Source organism: Micromys minutus, assembly GCF_963924665.1.
Source record: "Micromys minutus genome assembly, chromosome: 6".
NCBI lineage: Eukaryota > Metazoa > Chordata > Mammalia > Rodentia > Muridae > Micromys > Micromys minutus.
This window is the reverse complement of record NC_137975.1, coordinates 75,130,933-75,156,302: the sequence shown is the minus strand read 5'-3', so window position 1 is coordinate 75,156,302 and position 25,370 is coordinate 75,130,933. Positions and strand designations below refer to the sequence as shown.

General features: G+C 43.8%; 2 protein-coding genes and 1 pseudogene across 4 annotated transcripts; 1 reads left to right on the top strand and 2 right to left on the bottom strand.

The window, feature by feature from the left end:
* Positions 1-4,575: 4,575 nt before the first annotated feature.
* TDP2 (tyrosyl-DNA phosphodiesterase 2) lies at positions 4,576-13,863 on the bottom strand. 2 transcript variants are annotated; one of them, XM_080918058.1, is made up of 7 exons: positions 13,720-13,856; positions 13,457-13,542; positions 9,898-10,065; positions 9,119-9,210; positions 8,030-8,148; positions 6,143-6,313; positions 4,576-5,592 (listed from the first exon to the last, which is right to left on the bottom strand). In XM_080918058.1, exons 1-7 carry the CDS (start codon positions 13,801-13,803, stop codon positions 5,317-5,319), a joined length of 996 nt encoding a protein of 331 aa, XP_080774184.1. In that variant the 5' UTR covers positions 13,804-13,856; the 3' UTR covers positions 4,576-5,316. The 2 variants fall into 2 exon arrangements, with proteins under 2 accessions (XP_080774184.1, XP_080774183.1); XM_080918057.1 differs by having other exon boundaries at positions 13,457-13,863.
* Positions 11,238-12,589, bottom strand: LOC308421671 (E3 ubiquitin-protein ligase RNF8-like; annotated as a pseudogene). The gene has a single exon. The product of its transcript is annotated as an E3 ubiquitin-protein ligase RNF8-like (transcript).
* Positions 13,864-14,019: 156 nt separating the features above from the next.
* Positions 14,020-25,332, top strand: ACOT13 (acyl-CoA thioesterase 13). Its single transcript, XM_080917873.1, has 3 exons — positions 14,020-14,268; positions 22,551-22,735; positions 25,098-25,332. Exons 1-3 carry the CDS (start codon positions 14,188-14,190, stop codon positions 25,252-25,254), a joined length of 423 nt encoding a protein of 140 aa, XP_080773999.1. The 5' UTR covers positions 14,020-14,187; the 3' UTR covers positions 25,255-25,332.
* Positions 25,333-25,370: the final 38 nt, after the last annotated feature.

The following is a 25,370-nucleotide window of genomic DNA, read 5'->3' as shown; positions in this document are numbered from 1 at the left end:
CTTCTTTGGGAGTATTAAATATAATTTAATAATAATAATACTAGGTAGGGAATCGGGATGCTTTAGATCATACCTGTTATATTTATTGTTTTTATAAAGATGTTACAAGGAAAGATGCGTGACTTTTCTGATGTTTCTAATGAAATTTGACTTTATACATCAAAATAAGTTTTAGCCAAGTTTAAATAATTCTACTTTTAGTGACATTATTTTGAAAAAATGAATTTTTTTGCATATTTTTATCTCAAAGATGACTTTTATTGGCCTGGAGAGGTGGCTTGTCTCAATGGCTGAGAACCCTTGCTGCTTTTCCAGAGAACTCAAGTTTGATTCCCAATACTCACACAAGGCAGCTCACAACCATCTATAACTTCAACTCCAAAGGATCTAGCACTCTCTTCTGGTTTCTGAGGGTACCCAGACACAGGTACCATACATGCAACCACATAGTTTAAAAACCGTTTTTAAAAATGTAACTTCTCCTTCCTTAAAGTTTTGTTGTTTCTTTTTGAGACAGGATCTCAAGTAAATCAAACTGACCTAGAACTTGATAGATTAGCAAAGATGACCTTGATCATCTTGCCTGAATTCAGGAATTAAGCTGGGCGTGGTGGCACAAGCCTTCAAGCCAGCACTCAGGAGGCAGGGGCAGGAGGATCTTGGAGTTTGAGGTTGTCCTGGTCTACATAGTTCCTCAACAGCTAGGGCTATACAGAGAAACCATAGTTTTTAAAAAGCATTTGTGTAATATTACTTTATTTTCATTACTTTTTAAGTGGGCCTCTAAGTTTGGATCCTAGCAACAAGATCTGGAAGCTCCTAGGTGCCAGGAGTCCCAGCTCTAGAAGTTTAAATTCCATATGTGGCATACATACACAAGCCAATCATAAAAAATGTTTATTAAAAACAAAACAACAGCATCCCTCTGTGTTTCCGAAGCTGGACTCCAACACTAGGGTTTGAACAATCCTTACAGCTCAGCATGTAGGAATTCTACTGTCTTATTTTAAACACACACACACACACACACACACCAACCCCTGCCCAAACAGACATCCTTATTTCCATAGACTGGGTTAAAGAAAAAGAGTCTCTGTTGGGGTTGAGGGGACGGACTTAAGCAGAGAACACACCTTAGACATAACGCATTCTTTTATAACACACTGGAGCCCTCCTGCAGCCCTCCTGCAGCCCTCCTTCAGCCCTCCTGCAGCTCTCTAAACTGTGAGGATTCGAGCTCAGTGATTTGTATTTTTCTGAAAGGAAATGCATCCCCTGCCTTGGCATTTCACACAGCAAAGATGTTAAGTTCCTACTACCTGTGGTTGGAAAAGTTCCTGCTACATGTTTTATATATGCAAATGCATTTGTATTACCCTTTCCAGCTTGCAGAGAATTCAGCTTTTTCGGTTTAAAACTCTCTAAGTTTAGAACTGCATCGACATCTCTATTTTGTCCTGTCTGCATGAGAAAGAAGTAAAATCATGAGCAGGAAATAAGAATTTACATGTGACATAACTTCAGTCTCACCGAGGCGCTTTCCCAGGCACTGTGCACTTCAGGAATAAATAAATACACACATTGAAAATTTTTGTGTTTTTTAGGAAATGTGATCTATATTTTTTCCATTATTAACAAAAATACCAATGGACTTTTCTGTTCAAGCACTTGGAAAAAAAATATCAGCATCTAACCCACGAACGAAATGTTCAGTAACGCCAGCGATAAAGAAGGGCGTGAATGCGATCATGCTTGCTTTTTCCCTTATCCAGCTACGGGAACAAACGGTATTGAGAATGACGACTGGCCATTCCAGCTTCACGACCCCGGTAAGTCTGTGCCATCTCTTTCTTTCCCTCCTCAAAGAGCAGGAAAGAAAGCCTGTAACCCGCGCTAAGCTTCCGGTGGGGGTAAAGAGAGGAGATAAATGCATTTGATAAACCGTAGCAAGTACCACGTCAACAGCACTAAACGAAATTTAAAGGTAACAATTCTCCAGTCGAAGGCATGCAATTTGAGAGGTTGGAAAGACCCGCCTCCACGAAACAAGGAAACCATCAAATCATGCAACTATCCACGGTTGCTTTTCCTAGGTGTCCAGAGGAACCCTTAGAAGTCCCCCTCTTGGCTTTTTTCCCACTGGTACCTCCTACCTGCTTGCTTTCTTCGTTGCTGACAGTTGGCCAGCCGGGCTGGGAGAGGGGGTTCTGCACCTGAGGTGGCTGCTGGGGACACTGACACTGGGCACTGCTAACTCACTGGAGATTTATTCAACACCATAAACACATCCATACCCCGCATCCCTAAGCAGAGGTAAGGAGGAATCCCAACTACACCCTAGCTAGAAATCTGGGGACCTGGAGTCCAGATTAAAAGCCTCTGAGTACTACACAGAGCAGATAAGAAATGCATTTAGCAAACGCCAGCATTGAATGAACTTTAAAGAAACCGATTCTTAGGTTTCAGGTTAGCCGCCCAAGTCTCCCTGACTCCACCCTGCTGAGAACCCATCGATTCAAACAAGAACGCAGGCAGCTGAGTGCGGCTCTTACCTGCACCCCCAGCAATGTCCAGGCTCCGCGGTGCTCCAGACTGCCCAGCAGGTGATGTCCAGTCGGGCCACCTGCGAAGCACACCTGCAGACGACACCTGCCCACCCCTGAGGCTGCAGACAGACGCTGCCTGCCGGCGCTCGTGATTCAGCGCCTTTCTGCCTCCCGGGTTACCAGGGCGACGCATACGCACGCGCATACACGCCCCTAGGGATGGCTTGTGCCGCAGCCCGCACTGCCCCACTAAACAGAGGGGCCTCCGTTTGTTTCCTTGCTCTGGTCCCTCACCCACCTCTTTCCTGCCATGGTTCTAAACTGCTGAAGGGATGGATAGGTCTCCTAGAAAAATGCTCCACCCTAGCGGCAAACAACGCTTGGCTCAGACTATTCCAATTCAAGTCACCTGACTATTCAAGTCTTGTTTTCAGCTTGTTTTCACTTCTGCAAGACACCCACCCCACCCCTCCTACTCCCTAGGACATTTTTTTAAATAAGATTTATTTATTTTATAAAGATATATTTATTATATATAAGTACAGCTGTCTTCAGACACACAAGAAGAGGGCATCAGATCTCATTACAGATGGTTGTGAGCCACCATGTGGTTGCTGGGATTTGAACTCATGACCTCTGGAAGAGCAGTCAGAGCTCTTAAGCCATCTCTCCAGCTCAAGTGCTACTTTCAAATCAAGGACAGTAAAGTGAGCCTATGTGGACACAGATCAACTCTACTTTGCAGGTTAAATGGGTACCGAGTGCATTTCAACATCTGTGACTTGCAGTGGGAATCTGAGTCAAAGGAAATTCTTGAGTTAGGGAACACTATCTGTTGCATTTTTAGTAATATAATAAGGAATGAAAGTGTCTAGGAACTGATATCAAGGAGTGGAAAGGGTGACAGAGTATTCCTCACACATCCCATCATCATGGCTTAATGACCGAGTTACACATCAGAATAGGCCTTCACTGTCATCTTTGTGGTGACACGTCTCCTGCTAGGAAATGATGACCCGAGAGCAGAAGTACACCCTAGGACTCATGAAGCTGAAGCAGGAGAATTGCTACATAACACTCTTAACAATAAATTTAAAAGCTAGACACAGGTAGACAAGCCAGGAAGATCAGATTATCCTAGTGTGTCTTGCAAGTTCCAGGCCAGCCCAGGCTACTTAGACTGTTCTTTTAAGGGGAGGGGCAGTGTGATAGCTCAGCCAATAAAGGGACTTAGTCTGATGACCTAAGTTAGATCCCTGAACACCCACATAAAATTGAAAACAACTCCACAAACTGCCGCCTGGTCTCCACATGTGTACTTACAAACATCATACATCTGGAGATGAGCCACTAGGGAGGGAAGAGAAAGCTATATAACCGAGAAAGGGCCCGAGCCTCAGTCCTAGCCCTCAGGTGCAGACAGCCACATTTCAAAGCCAACTCCAAGAGGGAGTTCCAGGACAGCGGAGGCTACACAGAAAGACCAAGGAGATGAAAAACAAACATGGACTAAAGGGGGAGGGTCGTTAAGTCAGTCACAGATGGGCTTGGAGGGCAAACACCAATCTGACTGCTCTACCACAGGTCCTGAGTTCAATTCCCAGCAACCTGATAGTGGCTCGCAGCCATCTGTGATGGGACCCGATGCCCCCTTGTGGTGTGTCTGAAGACAGTGACAGTGTATTCATATACACAAAATAAATCTTTAAAAAACATGCCCTCTTCTGGTATATCTGAAAACAGCTAAAGTGTACTCAAATACATTAAATAAGTAAATAAATAAACCTTAATTTGGGAACGACAGGTAAAAATAAGGTGTCATGTCATTCTAAATTTCCCCATTTTTGTCAGTGTCTAACTCTATAGCCCAGGCTAGCCTTACACTAATGACAATCCTCCTGCTCCAGCCTCCAAAGTGTCAGGAGTTTAATATAACAAAACTCATTTGGTGATTCCCCCTGAAAAGTAATATGCAGGGCTTTTTGCAACAGAGCAACAAATCCCACCATGGACAAGAAAGTCATCAGTCTACAAACAAATTAAAACACTTTATTTACAGCACATTTTTTCTTTACAAAGCGTTTACAAAAGAAAGCATTCTTTATTCAATCTGCAAAATATTTCCATCCTACCAGTAACAAAACTGAAAGTTACTTTTCTTCTGAATTTTTTTTCTTTGAAAAAAAAAATTCTCATGTTGCTAAGCTGAACTTTATCAGTTATCAGCAAATCACTAACTCTCATCAGAACGTTGCTGGAATTCAAAGTGCCAATGTGACTCATCAGTGTCAGCTGACAGAACCGTCTGCTATCCAGCAGCTGTCATCTACTCACTACAGAGAGATGGTCACGGTTTCACTTAAGTCTCTGAACTTACAGAATGGAAGACAACGCAGTCTCAAGAATTCAATGGCTTACTTTTTCTCTATATAAAATGATTTGAAATATATCTTAATGCCTAATTCAAACAATAGTGAGTCCTGAGATAACTGCCATTACTTGAAGTCCTAACAGCAACAAGGAGCCTGTTACAAGCTGACGGCATGTCCTTTAAACAAAAGCCCACAGTCTGAAGCATGCTTTGATGTGTTATTAACACCAATTCCCAACTGAGGACACAAGATACAAAGTAAACCGTTCATTGTTTTAGCTGTATTAATCATTCAGTTTGTTGATTCTGTGTTAGACCTAGCTTTCTTGAAAGGTTGAGATTTACGAAAATTCCGAACTAGTGCAAATAAACAGGTAAAGCTAGAATTTGGGAAGCTCTTCACAAGACTACATTCAAGGTGCACAGGAGTCCCCAGTGATCACTAGGAAATCTACCACAGTCCAGCTTCTCCAACCCGACAAGGTCTAGGCTTTGGGGAATAAGGTGTCCCCCTTCTGCTCTGAAAAATATTCGATCAAAACGATGCTTACAGGCGCGAGGGATCCTGAGATTATTATTTGCTTTTGTATCCCATGTATACTGGCAATGTTTAGGTTTTCCCAAAAATTCCCAGGCATCAAAAATATTGTCAGGTAAACCACCGCATTTGATAACCTGGCAAGAGAAAGATTATGTAAGGTTTATATATTCACTCCCCGCCCCAAATTTAAAAGGTGCTTGATATTATTACTTATAAGTGCAACTTTTTGTTGTTGTTTTTCAAGACAGCGTTTCTGTGCAATCCTGGCTGTGCTAGAATTCGCTCTGTAGACCAGGCTGGCCTCATCTAGAATTCAGAGATCTGCCTGTCTCTGCTTCCCAAGTATGGTGATTACAGACACGGGCCAGCAATAAAGTATTTTAAAATAGTTGATTTCAACTCAGAAGAGGTTAGTTCTTCTTATAAGTAGAAATGCTGCAAACACCCTCAACCTTTTTAATTAAAATTCTTGTAATTATTATCTTAATCTAATACTCATTATTTACTTAACACATAGCAGGGTTTCCCCTAATATTACAAAGGCCTTTTCTGTGCGTACTTTATTCAAAAGCTACAACGTTTTCTACCTTGTATTTCAAGTCTATAACACCTTGAATAAAATGAATCCAAATTAATTTCCATAACAACTCTCCCCACAAACATTGAATCAATTCTGTTACTTACTTCTTGATCTCTTAAATTTGTATCTCCTGCAAATATAACAGTAGTTGAATTTGCAGCCTCTTGCATTTTTCGAAAAACAGTTTTTAATTGACTTATTCTTTCTGCAGAATGTTCTCTGGTGCTCTCCAAATGGGAAGTCATAAGGCAAAATTCATTTCCAGCCAAACTCACCTACAACAATAATGACAATTGAACAGGGCACTGAGCACTGGCCACAAGGGCTGGTAGCAGGTTCCAACCGCAGAGTGATTAACTGGAAATGTATTTAGTCATCTGAAACCAGTCAGTACTATTCCTAAATGAAGAGTGGACAGTGCCACCCCACTCATGATAACTACTTAGAAACAAGAACTACCCACATAATACCTTAACTGTGCCCTTTCCAGTAGCTGCGGGCATCACTGGCACTCCTCTCTAGGACCCAATTCCAAGGTAAACAGACTGCTATAAAAGGTCCCAAACAAGTGAAAGGACAGCTACTTCCCTGTTCCATGAAGCCATGAGTTACTTGCAAACACAGATAACTCTTATTTATTGTTCCAATAATGACCAGGCAGATACTCAAAAATAATCAGTTAACTGAATGAAGTCATATATCATTTGCAAATAAGATAGTAATACATAGAATGTGTTGCAATGCCTACAGAATCATTTTAATTCGTTCAAAGCTAGAATCTGGATCCTGCCTACTTCTTAGCCTACCTCTCCACACTCAAGATGGCAGTTAATGCTGTCAGCTTTATAGAATTAGAATCACCCAGAAAGCAAATTTCACATTAGCTTACTTACGGTGGGAAGACCCACCCTAAGAATGTTAAGGGGACCAGTGGGAGATGAGGTCCCAAACTACAAAAGGGAAGTGTGAACCAAACACCAGACGTCATCACTTTGCTTCCTACTGTGGACATGATGTGACTAGCTGCTCCTGTCTCACCCTGATGTCAGTGCCCTCCAACTATATGTGACAATAAACTCTTCTTCCTAATACTGCCTTTGTCAGACACTGTCCCACTAATTAGAAAAATAGCTAATACAGTGTTTAATCACACAAACATGAACATAAGCTCATCCACAACCACAGGTTTACCCTTGCTGAAATTTGCAAAGGTCTGTCATGGATGTTTCCATTTCCATGGGTGTATTCATGCACTGAATTTAAAAAGGAGAAAAAAGAAAGCAAGCTGAGCACCACATTCATCTAATCCCTGAGTTCTACAGAAGCCCTAGCTGCTTGACACCCCACCACCATGCCTTCCCTCAACTGTGAGCTACAGTACTAGTGTGCTCCTTAGAGCACTCTATGTGCTGTGTTATTTTCTTCATTGCTATAACAAATTATTTGACAAATGTTCTCCTTAGCCAACTGTTGTCACATTCTTAAGAATATATCTAATCAGATAACAATTCAACTCTGCATTTTTATTTTGCATTTTTGCATATTTACTTTACATTTTTAAGTTTACATCTAAAATTATATGAAAGGCAAGTTTTCTGAGACTATTTAAGCTATGTGTGTAAAGGGCCAGCGAGATGGCTCAGTGGATAAACCACTTGCTTTGCAAGCCTGATGACCTGAAATCAATACCCAGAGGCACAGCGGGAAAGGAAAACTGACCGACCTCCTGACCTCCAGACCTCCTGACCTACACAGACACAAATAGGGTTTAAAAAAGTGTCCCAGTGATGTGGCTTAGCAGGTAAGAGCCTTGCCACAACAGCCTGAGTTTGACTCCTAGAACCTGTGGTGGAAGGAATAAACTGAGTCCTAAAAGTCCTGACTGACTGACACAGACAGAAAGACAGATACACAAAGATGGCTTTATAAATTTATCTATAAAGGCAATTCCTTCAAAAACTAACCAAAACCCACCCCGAACTTAAACTTACATTTATACACAGAAGGTTTCTCATCATTTTGGTATTTGGGAAAGGAATAATCTCCTGACTTTTAAAGTTCACTCTTCCTTTCTTCAGCAGTACGGCTGTGAAATATCCACTTTCATTACCTTCAGACATTTGTGGAAAAATTTACAGAAGAAAGTTAATTGACAAGATTGATAAACTGGGTGTTAATTGTATCTTATACTTTATAAATTACATAATTGTAATATTTGTGCTTAATTTATGTATGAGAGAAAGGAGCCTTTTAATTAGACAAAAAGGAAGAAATGTTGTAGATTGTCCTGGTGGCGTTTGCATTTTGATGTTAAAATTCCACTTCCTTAAGTGCTGCCCTGGCCAGGAGTGGAGGAGTGGATCACACACTCGGTGACTTCAGGGAACCTCCCCACATTTTAACCAGTCCAGAGAACAGAGCATGTGACTGGGCAGTGGAAGGGAAAGGTGGGGCTGGAGTTTTTAGAGAAGGAGGCAGATGGAGAAAGAGGAGGTGGAAGGAAGATGGAGCAAAACCATGTGGCCTGGAGGAGCTGTAGGTATCGAGGATCCCACAGCTGGGGCCTAGAGCAGTGTGGTTAGGTGTGCAGCCCATCATTCTGAATGAGTCGTGTGTTCTCTGCACAGGCTGACTGAGGTGGAGGTGTACTATAACAGTGCCTTCGCTTTACCACAAGGCCCTCATACAACAGAGAGCAAAATCACTTCAATGGGATCGAATCTTTAAGCCTCCATTTTGAAGTAGGTCAACCAAGTGCTACGCTTCTGTCCGTAATCAGAGTTTAACAAGAGATACAAATGATGTTTAAATAAGAACAAATGCAACCATGCCTTGATATTTCATTTTAGCAAATATGCACAAGTTTGAAATTTTAGAACTGTTTTTCTAAAAAGAAATACCCGCTTCAATTATTTTTACTTATTAACATAAAGCTGTAAAATAACTACAAATCCTTTAAGTATCCTGTGTCTTGCTTAGTTTCCTTAAACCCATCTGCACTCTGTAACAGCCACTCATTCTTTTCCTTTCACTCATCTTTTTCAAAGAGGAAGGTAGTTTGGATGGCAGAAGAGCATTACCTGTGATAATGTTGTAACTGCTTGCTCTCTTCTTTAGGTAGGCACAGTATGAGGGAATAACTTCCTGTAGAAATACCACATCTGGACTGTACCTAATTAAAAAGAGCAAGTTAACAACAGCAGCATGATTCATTTTCAGCTACCTAGAGAAAAGTCCACAGTATGTACATAGAAAACAACAGTTTTCTGAACCCCTAGTACTCAGTGCTTATACTGACCTTTATCTGTATATTATTTACTACACAGTGTGTAGTTCAGTGGCAACACTTGCCTAACAAGGATAAATTCAATCCCAGCATCCCCCTACACATTCCCCACACATATTATACCAACGGCGTTAAAACAGAAAACACTATATATACTACACTGGGCATCTGCAATGGTTATATACAGCAACAGATGTATTCAGTGTTACCTCTTCAGATTCTCTTAAAAAGCTGTCCAGCGACAACAGCTCCAGAGAACTTCAATGCTTTACGTAGCCACAAAGCACTCGTGAGGCCAGAAACAGATCTTTTAGGTAATTTTCACTTCATAACAATACCTATTTTTTAAAAACTTACTATGTATGTAAAGCTTACAATTCTAGAAAGCATCTCACATAAATTGGTGTTATAATTCACCCAGACCCTCCCTAGATCAAAACACTTCAACTCTCAAATATTTATTTAGAGGCCAACCTTAAAGTCAAATTTTCAAGTACACAACTTTGAACTGTTGCTTTGCAGAACCATTAAAACACTATCACAGTCCCTACCATAAAAAATGAGAATGCTTACAGAGCTAGGCAGGAGCACACCCCTCGAGCCCTCTCTGGCAGATTGCATTTATCTAATCCATCAATATTCCAGGTAATGAAAGAGACAGTGCTGCTATCTTCTGGAGGAGTTCCAGATGGACTGGCTTCTAAAATGGTATCACTTGCTTCCTCCTTCGTTAGATCAATGCTGGCAAGATCAAAATATAAAGGTTTAAAACAACAACAACAAATTATGAATTGCTGTATTTGGGGGCTCTGGAGGCAAGAACCCCCACATTAAATACTGGAAGCTGTGGCATACTTGTAATCTCAACACTGGGAGGCTGAGACCAGTGAGTACCTGAGGCCTGTTTTACCGTAAATAGTGAGTGCATGGTCCCAGTGAGACTAAAACCCAGAACTACTTCTGGAGAACCCAAGTCTGACCTGACTTCCCGATGTACAGACTGTCTGAATTTTGTTGTACAAGTCTGCCCTCAACTTGAACATGTAAACAAATCACTCCTAATCAGAAAACCCATCTTCTAAATTGTCTATGAAACTCAAGTAATTTCTGGTCCCAAGCATTTCAGATAATGGATACTTATCCTATAAATAATTTTCTTTGAAGAATCCTAAGAGTCTATAGAAAAGCAAAAGTTGGGCTAGAGAGGTCTTGGTGTATCAAGGTGCTTACTGCCAAGCCTGATGTCCCGAGGTTTGAGCCCAGATGGTAGAAGAGAGCTGCACATTGCCCTGTCTCCACATGCTGGCGGCATGTGTGTCTGCCCTTGGAGGGAACACTTTGCTCGTAGAGTTGCTTGGAAAACTCTAGCTCCTTGTTTTACAAGGTGCTCTTCCTGCACACTAACCATACAACTACCACAGGAGCACAAATAATGGCTTTCTTTAAAGTAGTCCACTTCAGGCATTTTGGTAACTTTTGATTTTTTTTGAGGGTTTTATACATTTTATTCCCCAAAAATGACATTGTTTTCACAGAAAGGTAACCCAGACTCTCAAAACACAGGTCACCTTCTGTGCAGCCACAGGGCACACCCAACTGTCCAAGACGATGTCAACAGGGTGCATGAGGTATCAAAAACAATCAGCAAATTAAGAAACACAGAACTCAACTCATTTAAAACGTGGTGAGCAGTCCAAGTGGGAGTCTGGGCAGCACTTTAGAACGTAGTGTCAGCAGGGCCACAAAAGGCCAGTGATAGAGTGACACTGTCTCTGCAGCACATGGCTTCCAGATGATGTCCAGAGCAGCCTAACGGAACCCAGGGAATTCTCTAGAACATGCCAAGCTGCCATCCCCCTAGAGTCCCTCACATGTCCTTGGAGCATGACCTTCACTGACAGTCTCTTTGCTCTTTATTCCCTAATAAGGACACGTCTTCTTTCCTTGACGTCTGAGCTTAAGTTATCCACCATCTTACTAATGCAGTTGTCCAGAACCAGGGAGTTGGTTCTGAACTCGATGTCCTTTTGACAAATGGGACATTCTACTTCCTGCTTTATCCACTCACTGATACAGAAGGAGCAGAAACCGTGGTCACAGTTCAGGGTGACAGCCTCAATAAAGTACTCTGAGCAGATAATGCACTGGAGTTCATTCTCCAGCTCGTCATTCACGTGGCTGAGAACTTCCTCCTTCTGCGCTTGAACCTTGTCCCTTTCTTCCTCAGTCCGCTCCAGTTCTTTGTTCTCAGCTTGGATAATTTTCTCAAAATCCTTCTTGCGGTGATGCAGTTCTTCCATTAGAGCCCGATGCTCCTGCAGAGCCTGTAGCAGCTCTCCTTGCTCTCTCCAAACCCTGGAGGTGATGTTCCTCTCCCTGAAAAGGCTTCTCCAGCTGCTCCACTCTTGCTTGCTGCTGAGCCTGCTCTGCATACAGCTGAGACTGTAAATCTCGCAGCTCCTTCTCCATCCTCACAATTTTGAGTTCCCCTTCCGGGTCTGCCTCTTGACGTCGAGGACAGCTATCTGTTTTTCCTGCATCTGTGTTTTCTGCTTCAGCATCCTGGACATGGTCACCTTAAACAGTTCTAAGCTGCTCTGAGATGCTGATGGGCTGCAGGCCTTTGGAAGAGTAGAGCAAGCATGAGGCCCGGAGGTCCTCTCATTCACCTCAAGAGAAGTCACATGGAGCACAAGCGTCCTAAGGGCTGACTTGCTGCTTCCCCTTTGCCAGGTGACTTCTCTGGCTCAAAGAGTCCACTGGACACTTTGGCCGGTGGGCATCTGAGATCTGAGGGCCTCGGCTGGAGGACTCTCTAACCCATCCAAACTGAATCTCCTCTTCGTTCTCAAGCCTTTATGTTTCTCCGCTGTGTGGTCATTCTTGGGGGCCAGGCAGGGAACCAGGCTCTCCCTGTCTTCTTCAATAACTTCGTATTCGTACTCCGTGTGCTCCTTGTTTTCCAGCGGCACACCAAGCTGGACACGGTCTCCCTTACGGATGCAATAACCCTGTAACGGTGCCAGCCGTTCTCCGATCAGCCAAACACCATTCAGACTCTTATTGTCCATAATTATCCACTGTCCCTCAGATTCTACTTCAGAACGCAGTGGTTTAGAGAAACCATCAGAGGGCATACCTTTGATATCAGCTGGTATGTGACACCAAATCCCCTTCCTATCTTCACCTCACTACCAGCCTCCAGCTGCAGCCACTCGCGGTCCATCCCCAGCCGCCACCGAAAGCACCAGCTCCAGCCAGCCATGAGCTGCCCGGAGACCAAGGGCTTGGCACCAGGGCAGCGCTCAGCAACCAGACAAACTCCAGCCTGGGCTCCAGTCACCTCCCTGATTCTTACTTTCAAAACAGAAAAACAGTAAAAAGAATCCCTAACCAACTATGTACCCCAAATTTTCAAAATACTAGCATTTCACTTAATTAACAATTACTTATCTTAGTCTCTTTCTACCACTTCTATCCTCTTCCAAAGACTTGCTTACATACACACTCTAATATCTGAACCATGAACTCCATTACCATTAATATACTTTACAATATATACAACAATTTTACGCTTTCCTGGAATGTCTCCAACACTCCCTGGATACTCCCTCATTTCCTAGCACTGTAGATTATCCTCAGTTCATCTCACGCCTGCTCTAGCATCAGCCATCTTGTTCTTTTTAGTGATGATTAGAGGTTAAGCTCATGATGCAGGATAAATTCATGTCAATTCTAAAGCAAAATATAAAGTGTCAATGTGCTCTTTGAAATGTATACCTGTTGGCCTCCAGCTTTAGCAAGTGTATGTCCAGACTGCCCTAGGGCTCAATATGTAGCAGCTGAAGCTGGCCTCAAACCAGGGATAAAGGGTGAGGCTCTGCCTCAAATCGAGGCCAGCTTGGTTCACATAAGCCCCAGGACAGCCAAGCGTTACAACGTGAGACCCCAGTCCCAAAGCAACAAAGGCAAGGCACGCTGGGAAGTGATCAAGCTTCCTCGGAAGCATTCCCTGATACTGCCTGGGGCGCCGGCTGCCATTTCCAGGTCCGGTCCTCTGACGCCGAACCCCAGCAGGCGGCCATTCCCCGCCCTCGGGTAGCTGCCCGCGACCCCGACCCTGGTCGCTTACTAGGCATCGGACTCGATGGACATCGGAGGCTGTCTCGGCCACGCCAGGTCGTTCTCTGGCTGCTCGAAGCAGGCGCTCAACGCTTTCTGAAAAGCAAAGGCACAAGGATGCAGGGCGCTCTCCGCCCGCCTGGGAAGAGAGGTGGATGCGAGATACTCGAACTGCGTCTGCAAGTTGTTCTCCGACAGGATGGTGGGGGGCATCGTGGTGTCGCCTCTCGCCATAGACGCAAAGCCCAGGCACTGAAGCCGCCGCCTCTTTACCTGCTTCTCCTCCGTCTCTGCTGCGGAGGGCGCCGCCGCCGGCTCTGCCGGCTCCGCCGCATCGGAACTACTGCGAGACGCCATCGCCGCAGGGTCCTCCTCAAACGGCCCGCTCTCCACGACGCCTCCTGCGCCAATGATCACAAACGCCCGGACCTGCGCAGGCCCGCTGCGGGCGTGTGTTTCTGCGTCAGTCTTCCGGCGGGAAGACTGCCCTCTCTGCAGAATCGGGCCGGGGAGGGGGAGGGAGGAAGGCCTGACCGCTGCGCGTGCGCGCTGGGGCGCTAGAGAGTGACGGTAGCACTTGATCTTCAAGGACTGGGGCTGCCGGAGCGCGCGACCCATCCCTCCGGAGCGCGACGCGAAACCGGCCGGGCTTGCAGACTCGACCTTGCACGTCCTTGCACTTTGACAGACGTCTCCTCCAGAGTTCATTCTCGCAGAGCCCAGACTTGCTTTGCGTCCACGATGAGCAGCCTGACTCAGAATCTGCGGGAAGTAATGAAGGTTATGTTCAAAGTTCCCGGTTTTGATAGAGTTTTGGAAAAGGTATTGTAGGCGAAGCCTCTGGTGAAGGGGACAAAGCCTAATAAAACACTTTAGTGGCCTCTCAAACGCAGGGGAAGTGCGTGGATTCTCATCGAAACGTAAATAAGCATGTTTGCTTTTTGGTTTTTGTTTTTTTTTTTTTTTTTTTAAACCAGCAAACTGTTGGAGCAAGCTGAGAAAAAGAGTCTGTTCCGTTTAAGGAATATAGGAATTTTCTTGTGAGGTATAAGAGCCAAGTACGGTTGAGGTGCAGAAGTGAATGAGGGAACAACCTGAACCTCTGTTGTGGTTCTTGGTTTTGAAACTACGTTTTACTATGTAACCAGCGTGGGTTGTCTGTAGCCCAGGCTGGCCTGGAATGCTACAAAGTTAACCAGAACCAATGCCTGCACCCTGCCGTTCCACATGAACTCACATAGACTGCTAGTTTCCAGACTTCATAGAAAGCCATTGTGTTTTATAGGAAGCCGTCCTTAATGAGTAGCAGAAGTCAACTGCATGGTGTTGTCAGAGTTGAAAGACTTAACCTGAGAACTTGCAGGCTTTTTTATAAATGTTTTAAAGCATGCATGTCTATTTTTCTGATTATGAAAGAATACTTGGAAATTTAAAAAGAATTTGGGCACGAAATGTAAATATTGGTCAACTACAGGCATTTGAAATCTTTCTCCTGAACACTCCCCTCTCGGGTTTTTTTAAAAACTTCATAGAATGTCAAAAATAGGAAATAGCACTTAGGTATTTAATGTTTTCCAATAAGAAATATTTTCTAAAACCAAGGACATCATTTGACAGTGACTTTTGGAAAGATAATATTACCTAAAAAGAATTTTATTGATCTAAGAGGAAATTTTAATTCTTAAAAAAAAAAAAAAAGCATTTTGTGAGAATCCGCTGTAGTTAGTAGCAAGTTTGCAGGCAGGAGCCCTTTGTCGGTAGAGTTCTATAGCCACTTCTCCCTAAGCTTTCCTCACCCTTGTGGGTATTATAATGTTTTGTAATATATTTATTTGTTTTCTTTTTTCTATAAGGGTCTCCCTATTTACATAAGACAAACAAGGTAATATTATTGGGGTTTTACTGTGTAACAGCCTCTGGGATTCTGGAATTCACTTTGTAGATCAGGCTGGCCACAACCTCACAGAGATCTGCCTGCCCCTGCCGCCTGAGGTTTAGGATTAAAGGTTTTTGCTACATTTTTGGTACTTCTTTCTTTCTTTAACTTTAGTCTTGGCCGTCCTGGAGCTCCCGGAGTAGACCAGGCTGTAGTCTGACACTGAACTCAGAGATCCTTCCGTCTCTGTCTCCCAAGTGCTGAAATTAAAGGCATACAGCACCATAACCTGCTTTAAATTAAAAAAAAAACAATAAAGTCCAGTTTATGCTGCCCATATACTCCTGTGTGCGAGGCCGTCTGCTGGAGTGTAACTGGTATTTACTCTCCCTCAGAAGTAATCAGTAACTCTTCAGCTGGGGTGGAGACTCCTGAGCCACATTCCTCCACATTCCTGCAGTGCTGACCAACTTGATTCTGTGAAGGTTTTAATCTGACACCCACCACTGCTGAGTTCATGACTCTGTCTCATGGGGAAGACGCTTGAACCGTAGAGACTTTTTTTTTAACGACAGTTTTAATGGGATAAGAGACAGAAATATTCCGGCATCTAATGAATAGGGACTAGAAGTGATCAATAACCTACAGTGCACAACTTTGAACCCCAGCGCCCTAATTACGAAGAATTGCCCAGTCCACGTGGCAACAGGGCTGAAGTAGAGGAATCTTAATTTAGGCTATGCTGTTAATTAAATACTTGGCCTTGAGTCCAAACTGGTTAACTTGCTAACCAGTCTTTTGTAAATATATACTGTGTCCTTACCCCGAAGTGAGAGTTCTTTGTCACCTTGAGACATCTCATATGTTGGCACAGGAGAGAATGTAGCTTTCCCTGAATCTCTGCTTAACAGTTGTTATCTATGGATGTGGGGCTGTTGCACAGTGGTAAAGTACACATATGAGGTCCAGGGTTCAATTCCAGTACCAACAGGTAACGGATCCCTTATGTTAGCTGGTATGAAGGTTGACTCACTGGTTATTTAAATGTGACACTGGAGACTTTTTAAGGCAAACAATGCTTTATGTAGGTTTCCAAGGTTTTTATTTTATGAAGATTTGTGTATGTCTGTGAATGAATATAAACTTGTGAGTTCAGTTCCCACGGGAGCCAGAAAAGGTATTGGATGCCCTGGAGCTGGAGTTATAGGCAAGTATGAGCCACTGACATGGGTACTGGGAACTGAACTCTTGACTTCTGGAAGAACAATACACATTCTTAACAGCTGAGCTAGCTCTCCAGCCCTATGCTTGAAATTTTTGAGATAGGGTCTCCCACATCATGGCTTTGAACTTACTTGCTCTGTAGCTGAGAATGTCCTCGAACTTTTTTTTTAATTAGATACTTACATTTGAGATGTCCCTTTCCCCTGCCCAACTCCCATCCCTCATCCCCCTCCATTTGTGTTCACGAAGGTGCACTCCCTTCCTAATCACCCTCTTCACCCCATTGTCTTGGCATTAGTCTACATTGGGAAAACATGCCTCCCTGTACCAAAGGCCTCTTCTCACATTGATGCCAGACACTGCTATCTTCTGCTACATTTGCAATTGGATCAATAGGTCTCAAAATGTGTGTTCAAAGGTTTTACTCCATGGGAGTTTTGGAGGGTTTGTTTGGTTGATAATGTTGTTCTATTCTTCCCATGAGGTTGCAACCCTTTGCAGCTCCTTCAGTCCTATCTTTAGCACCCTCACTGGAATCCCCGTATTCAGTCCTATGGTTAGCTGCAAGCATGCTCAGCTGTATCTGTATGACTCTAGCATAGTCCCTGAGGGGGCATCTCTGTCTGGTTCCTGCCAGTAAGTACTTCTTGGCATCAGCTATAGTGCTTGGATTTGGTGACTGTATATGTGGTGGATCCCCGAGTAAGGTGGCTTCTGAGTGATCTTTTCTTCAATCCCTGTTCCTCTATTTGACCTTGGATTTCCTCCTGTGTTTTGTTCTCCCTTCTAAGAAGGACTGGGACCTCCCCATTTGGCCTTCCTTCTTTTTGAGCTTCTTAACATCTGTGAATTGTTTCTCAGGTAATCAGAGCTTTCTGGGGCTAGTATTCACTTATCAATGAGTATATATCATGTGTGTTCTTTTGTGACTGGGTTACCTCACTCAGGATGATAGTGTCTAGTTCCATCCATTTGCCTAGGAATTTCATGAAGTCATTGTTTCTAATAGCTGAGTAGAACTCCAGTGTGTAAATGCACCACTTTCTGTGAGATTCCACCTCACACCAGTCAGAATGACTAAGATTAAAAACTCAGGTGACAGCAGATGCTGGCAAGGATGTGGAGAAAGAGGAACACTCCTCCACTGTTGGTGGGGTTGTAAACTGGTACAACCACTCTGGAAATCAGTCTGGCGGATCCTCAGAAAATTTGACATTGTACTACCTGAAGACCCAGTTATTCCACTTCTGGGCATTTACCCCAAAGATGCTCCAACATATAACAAGAACACATATTCATAGCTCCACCATATTCATAGCAGCCTTATTTATAATAGCCAGAAGCTGGAAAGAACTCAGATGTCCTTCAACAGAGGAATGAATACAGAAAGTGTGGTACATTTACACAGTGGAGAACTACTCAATATTAGAAACAGTGACTTCATGAAAGTTCTTGAACTCTTAATCAGCCTGCTTACACCTGTAAATGCCAGGATTACAGGTGAATTACTGTGCCCAGCATGTTTGAAATGAGTGAATCAATGTTATTAGGCAGATCACTGGGAGCGCAAATGAGGAGAGAGGACTGTGCTTTTCACTCAAACATGGGCTTAGGTGGTGGAGTGGGGATTGAAAATGGTGTAACAGTGTGAGTCCTATACATATAGCCCATGTGAATGTCCAAGGTGCTGGCAAGAGATAACACACTGACGTCACATAGAAAGAAATAGAACATTGTGTGTGCATGTGTGTGCAAATATAGAAGACTTGTCTTTCTTTTAAGACTTAGGTCTTACAGGTATTTTTGTGTAGCCCAGGCTGGCTGTGAACTCACAGTTCCACCTGCTTCTGCTTCCTGGAATTAATGGTATGTGTGAGCACTCTGTCTAAGCTCCACCCCACAGTTACCTGGCAACAGCCAGGTGGGCCTAACACTATAAGAGGAACTGCTTGCCCCCCTCCCCACTCTCTCTGAGTGCTCATGGCTGACCTCTACTCCTCCTCTCTTCCTCTCCCCTTCCATCTCCTCCCCTCCCCTCCTCTCCCCTTCTCTCCTGCTCTCCTCTCTCCCTCTACCACCCTCTTAACCCCCCTCCCCAGGCCCTGAATAAACTCTATTCTATACTATACTGTCTTGTGGCTGGTCCCTCTGGGGAAGGGATGCCTCAGCATGGGCCTGCAGAGCACCCCTTCCCCCACTCCTCCATAGAACATATTCCCCCACTCTTCATCTCTTTATAAACACAACAGTATCCATAACACCGCCCAGCTGAAACAATGTTTTTAATAGATTGAGGAGTTCAGTGTGTCAGAGGTGGCTTAGTTCATGCCAGCCTACTGAAGTCTTTCAACTCCTGGCATCCTGGGAATGGAGCAGACTTGGGTTCCAAGCAGAGGCAGGAGGTTTGTTACAAGTCCAGCCTGGGCTATATAGTGAGAACCTGTCTCTAAACAAACACATAAACAAGCAAACACACTGCAAGTCTTAGAGTAACAGTAACTTCTGTAGTGGAAAATCTCACTGGCTTTGCTTGTGTCCTCTTAGGCAAAGCAACGTTCTAGACTCAAAGAGACCTGTTTGTTTGTCGAGACACTTTCTTTTTCTATATAGCCCTGGCTCTCCTGGAGCTCACTGGGTAGACCAGGCTGGCCTAGAACTCACAGAGATCCTATCCGCCTCCCTCTGCCTCCCAAGTGCTCGAATTAAAGGTGAAAGGGGACTTTTAAGGACTAAACTTTCAAAGAGCTGGCATGTATTAGAAACACAAAACCAACCTGCAAGCTGTCATCTATGTCCACAAGCACTCTGGCATATGCATCCAAACAGATACAACTCTTGGGTTTTTTTCTTTAGATTTATATATACTATATATATATATATGTATATGTATATTCATATAGTCCTCAGACACACCAGAAGAGGGCATCAGATCCCATTACAGATGGTTGTGAGCCACCATGTGGTTGCTGGGATTTGAACTCAGGACCTCTGGAAGAGTAGTCAGTGCTCTTAACCACTGAGCCATCTCTCTAGCCTATAAATACCACTTTCAAAGAACAAGGCTCCAGGAACTGCTTTTGGTGTCCACGTGGCTCTCACATTTTTTGGCCTGTCTGGCCTTTTCCTATCTTCGTTAACTGGCCTCTATAAGAATTTCAGGTATCATTTTCCTGTAAACCTTTTCTAATCCCTCATTAGAACATGGGTTTGAACAAGAAAAAAAAAAAGGTTCCTTTATTGTAAAGGTATCTATTTCAAGAGATCTGTATCAGACTAGTCATGGTGGCACACACCTATGATCTCAACAATTAGGAGGCTGAAGAAGATGGTCCTGAGTTTGAAGGCAGCCTGAGCTACTCAGTCAGACCTCCTCTTAAAGGAAAAGGGGAGGAGGCAGGGAGGCAAGCCTACATTCATGCAGTCCACATGACTTCCTGCAGCTGCTGCTGCTTTCTGTGCCTGATTTCAGACTGAGCTCTCCAAAAGCAGGCATTAAACCTCACATGTGGCCGGGGCTGGTGGCACATCTGGAAGGTAGACAAGAGGACTGGAGGTCATCCTCAGCTCTGATGACTCAAGACTTAGTCTCCAAACAAAAATGAAACTCATTCTTTTTGCCCTGCAGTCCTTGACTCATGTTGGGTGTAGCTCACCGATAGAATACGTGGCTAGCATTCGTAAGTAAGGAAGGCCTCTCCACTATGCAGTATTGGTTTGTGAGGACATCCTATGGCTGGGACCTTTATTGTAATATAAACAGGCAACGGTGACTTTTTCCTTTTCATTTACCAGTTGCATAAAGCACAGCATTGTTTATATTATATTGTTTTAGTTTTTTTCCCCCTTCATGGTCTGTGTGAATAAAATACAGAAGCTACATGTCCTCTGACATCAGGTCAGTGATTGGAATTCAGGAATAGCAGAGTGTGCCTCTAATCCCAACACAGTGTGGAGGTTGCTAGGGTGTGTGGGGAGGGGTTTCTCAGAGATAGGGTCAGCCCAGACCCTGTCTCAAAAATTAAAATATTGATGATAGGAGGCGTTTGTATATGCTTGGCCCAGGGAGTGGCACTATTAGGAGGTGTGGCCTTGTTGGAGTAAGTGTGTCACTGTGGGTATGGGTTTCAGACTCTCATCCTAGTTGCCTGGAAGTCAGTCTTCCACTAGCAACCTTCAGATGAAGATGTAGAACTCTCAGCTCTGCCTGCACTATGCCTCCCTGGAAGCTGCCATGTTCCTGCCTTGATGATAATGAAATGTACCTGTAAGCCAGTCCCAATTAGATGTTGTCCTTTATAAGACTTGCCTTGGTCATGGTGTCTGCTCAGAGCAGTAAAACTCTAAGACAGGAGGTGCATGGGGTGACAGACCTCGAGCAAAGTCTCAGTTCTATCACATACGAGGTGACCCTGAAATGAACTACTGAGTATATCAGCAAAATAGAAGTATCTGCAAAGTATCTTTTATGGAATGCTCTTCATTTACACATTGGACAGGACCTTCACGCAGCAGTCCAACTTGCCTGGATTCTGTTATTTTATTTCAATTTTCTGTTTAAATGGCATTCTGATTTTAGCTTGCTAGTACTCATGACTTGAAGAATGACTGAACGTGTCTCCTGCCAGCCTAAGTTGTTTGAAACTATTCATTAATTTGTGTGGAAAATTACCTTATATAAAAACTAGAAAACACCCCATTTAAACCTTCTTATAGGTAATTAGAAGATGACAGATTCTGGGGGTCAAAGAGCCAAGCCTGTGATGCTGTCATTCAGGAGGCTGAGGCAAGAGGACAGCGAGTTTAAAGCTAACCAGGACTACATAAGCTCTGTCTCAACAAAAATATTCAAAAGGTCATTAGGAGGAGCTGAGGGATGGCTTGGCTGTTAAGAGCATTTGTCACTCTTGCAAAGGGTCTGGGTTCAAATCCCATCCCCACATAGTGGCTCACAACCATCTGAAATGAGATCTGATGCCCTTTTCTGGTGTGTCTGAAGACAGCTACAGTGTACTTATCTATAATAAGTTAAGTCTTTATGTATACATTTTCCCATGGAGGTGCCTGTGGAGACCAGACAAATCTTCTGGAACTGGAGTTGTGATTGTGAGCTGCTGTGTGTGTGCTAGGAATGAAACTTGGGTCCTCTGGGGGAACATCAAGCGTTCTTACCTGCTGACCACCTCTCAGCCCACTGATCTGATCTCTGCAAACTGAGGAATAACAAAAAACAAACAAAACTCACATTGGTTTGGGTGTTTGTTTTGTCTCTAAAACCAACTTGTATCTGTGATCCAGTTCTCAACAGGCAGGAATCTGAGGGTGCACCCTCCTGTCACGGGTTACTCTGAAAGTTGGACTCTTGTCAGAGGTTGAGCTAGAAAATGAGCTGTTCTAATCCAATAATAATAATAATAAATAAATAAATAAAAATAAAAGCTATTTATACAAATGCTAATTTCTACCGTTAACTGGAAAGCTAGGAGAATTTCTGACTTCATCTTTTTAGGCAGATTCTGTTTCTGCAAATGACTTTTTAAAGACAATAGCTCAGGGCTGGACATACATGCAGGCAAAACACACACACACACACACACACACACACACACACACACATTTTTAATTAAAGACAAAGGGCTGGAGAGACAGCTCTGTGGTTCAAACCACATGCTACTCTTGCTGAAGACCTGACTTTAGCTCCTGGCACCAGTTGGGTAGCTGGCTTAGAGCTGTCTGTAACTCCACCTCCAGACTCTTCCACCCTGTTCCGGGCTCAGCCCCTACGCACCATGTGCACATTCTCACAGGCCCACCCAGAGAAACAGAAAGTGGCATGCAGACCTTGACTCACAAGTCCTCCTCCCTGGCACCATGCTGCAGTCACAGGTGTGTGCCTCTGCACCAAGCGTCCAGCTTCGAGACCATTCTTGCCATGCCATTTGTATTTGAGCTGCCCTCATCCAACAGAATTAATGCGGGTGTTTTTCTCCTTACATTTGATACTTAGGTGACCCTTGTCTCTGCTGCTCCTGAGAAACTAGTCTGTGAGATGAAGGTGGAAGAGCAGCACGCTAACAAGTTTGGTACTCTCCACGGCGGCCTGACAGCAACCCTCGTGGACAACATATCCACCGTAGCGCTGATGTGCACAGACAGAGGGGCACCCGGAGTCAGTGTTGACATGAACATAACGTACGTATCCAGATGCTATCCCAGACGATTTCTAAAAAAGCCCCTGGTACTCATTTCAAATAACTTAGACTGTTAACAATAGGGGATGATGACAAAAATCTGTGCATTTCCAGGACCGGTATCCCTTTTTGTTAGTTGTCTTCAATCCACAGTTGTCTAAACTCAAGATTTATAACTTTTGATATAGTCCTTAAAAGTATCACTGGTAAGCACACTCCGTTGATCCCAGCAGAAACAGGCAGATCTCTGGGTTCAAGGAAAAGCTTTGTCTACAAAGTGAGTTCCAGGATAGCCAAAGCTACACAGAGAAATCCTTTCTCAAAAGACAATAAAAAAGGTATCACTTGTGCCAGGTGTGGTTGGACAGGCCGTTAGTCTCAGCACTTGGTAGGCAGAGGCAGGTGAACCTCCAAGTTCTATCCAGGATCACTGGTTTAAAAACAACAAAACAGAAAACAAAAGTATCGCTAATTAGCAAGATGAGGTGCTGTAATCCCAACACTTGGTAGAGACAGGAAGATCAGCAGTTCAAAGCCAGTCTCCACTATGTGAAATCCTGTGTTCCCCACTCCTATCCACACCCATCCCCAAGAAAATTGTGACTGACATTTGAGGGAAAGTTGTTGGCCATTTTTTGTATATGCAAAACCTTGCAGCAAGGCAAGCACAGGTGTCAGGAAGGGATCCTGAATCTCTCCTGTGACTACTGTTTAGATGACACAGTAGTGTGTGCTCTGGACCTCAGCCTGTCACTATTGGAAAAGGTCTGTAGAAGGCACTTTTCCAAAATGGAAAATGTGAGTTCTAAAGCTAGGCATGGTGGCTCATGTCTGTAGTCCCAGCACTTGGGAGGTGGAAGCAAGAGAATCTTCAGTTCAAGGTTAGCCTAGGCTACAAAGCAAGACCCAGTTTCAAAAAACCTAGAACCTTATCAGTTTCTCTTAAGCCTGGGAATAAACTGGGAGTTCAGTATGTAGATCTACGTTAAGGTGATACATGATTGGACAGTGGAGAGGTAGGCGGAGAAAAGATAGGAAAATGGAAGGGGTGGAGAGAAAGGAAATCAAGATGGAGAAGGATGAGCTGGATCCAGGTAGACTTAATTGGTGTTAGGTAGCTATGAATATTAAGGGATCCTATAGGTCTTTAATCTCATATAGAAGGGAAGTTTGTATCTTTGTCCATCGGATATAATCATATTGTGCAGAGGGTTTATGGGTTGAGAATTTAATATATAAAACCATGAAAAACTACCAGGCTGTGGAGTAATGTTTGTGTTGGGCAGAGTGAGACCCCGGGGGCTGTTAAAGGATAAGCCTTTATCCCTTTTTAATATTTACAGCAACATCAGTAAACAAATCACAGGATAAAATACAGAAGACAGATGGACAGAAAAGAGACTGTTTGCGCTGAGCAGTATTCAGTGGTCCTTACTTTACCTTGTGTGCTGAACAAGCCCAACTAGTGATACTTTTGCACGAGGACTCTTAAATGGGCAGAAGTGGTGGAGAGTTAGTTCAGTGGTTAAGAGCTTAATGATTCTTGTTGAGGACCTGACTTTGGTTCCCAGCACCCACATCAAGCTGACTGCTGGTAACTCCAGTCCAGAGACACCTGACACCCCTGGCCTCCTTGAACAATTATATGAACGTAGCCGAACAGGGGTACATATGTAATTAAAATAAGACAGAACTGGAGAGATGGGTTGGCAGATAAAAGGCCAGAGAGCTGAATAAGTGGGTAAGAGTACTTGCTGCTAACCTGATGACATGAGGGTAAGCCCTGGGACTCACAGGAGAAAACTGACATTAAGTTTCCTGCTGACCTTTACTCAAACACCATGTGTGCAAGCACACACAAAGTAGATGCAAATGTAATCATTTAAAAATGCAGTTGTTTGTGAAGTGGATCTTGACCTGCTGTTTTATATAAGGGACCTGAGCATTTGTGGATTTGGTAGGGACAGGTCTATCTACACCATCCTCCTAAATACAGGACAGCTGTATATGCCGTTTATTTTTGACAGCTAAAAACTTCATATTCAGTTCACCTGCTTGTAGTTTTTTGTGTATCAGAGTACATGTGTGTATGCCACACACATACAGGGACCAGAGGTTGGAAGTCATCAGAGTCCCTGGAACTGGAGTTGCCAGTTGGAACTGGGCTGCCGGGCCATCTCTCCAGTTTGTAGTTTGCATGCTGTCCTTTTGGAGTTGGATAATGTAAGCCGACGAGCTATGGACACCCAAACACTTCACTTAGGAAGCTTAGTAGACTAAATGAAAGCTGGAGGTGGTAGGAGCTTGTCAGTCTTCCAACAGTCCCTTACCACTAACCATACCTAATCCTGTTTTCTTTCAAGGTACATGTCACCTGCTAAGATAGGCGAGGAAATAGTGATCACAGCACATATCCTGAAGCAAGGTAAAACACTTGCATTTGCCTCAGTGGATCTGACCAACAAGGCCACGGGAAAGTTAGTAGCACAAGGCAGACACACAAAGTACCTGGGAAACTGAACAGCAGGAAGACCCGAAGCAGCCGCGATGCGGAGTGTGGTTTGTGAGCAAACCTTCTGAAATAAATGATCAAAACCAGAGGTAGCTAGACAAGCATTTCTTCTGGGGGGGGGGGG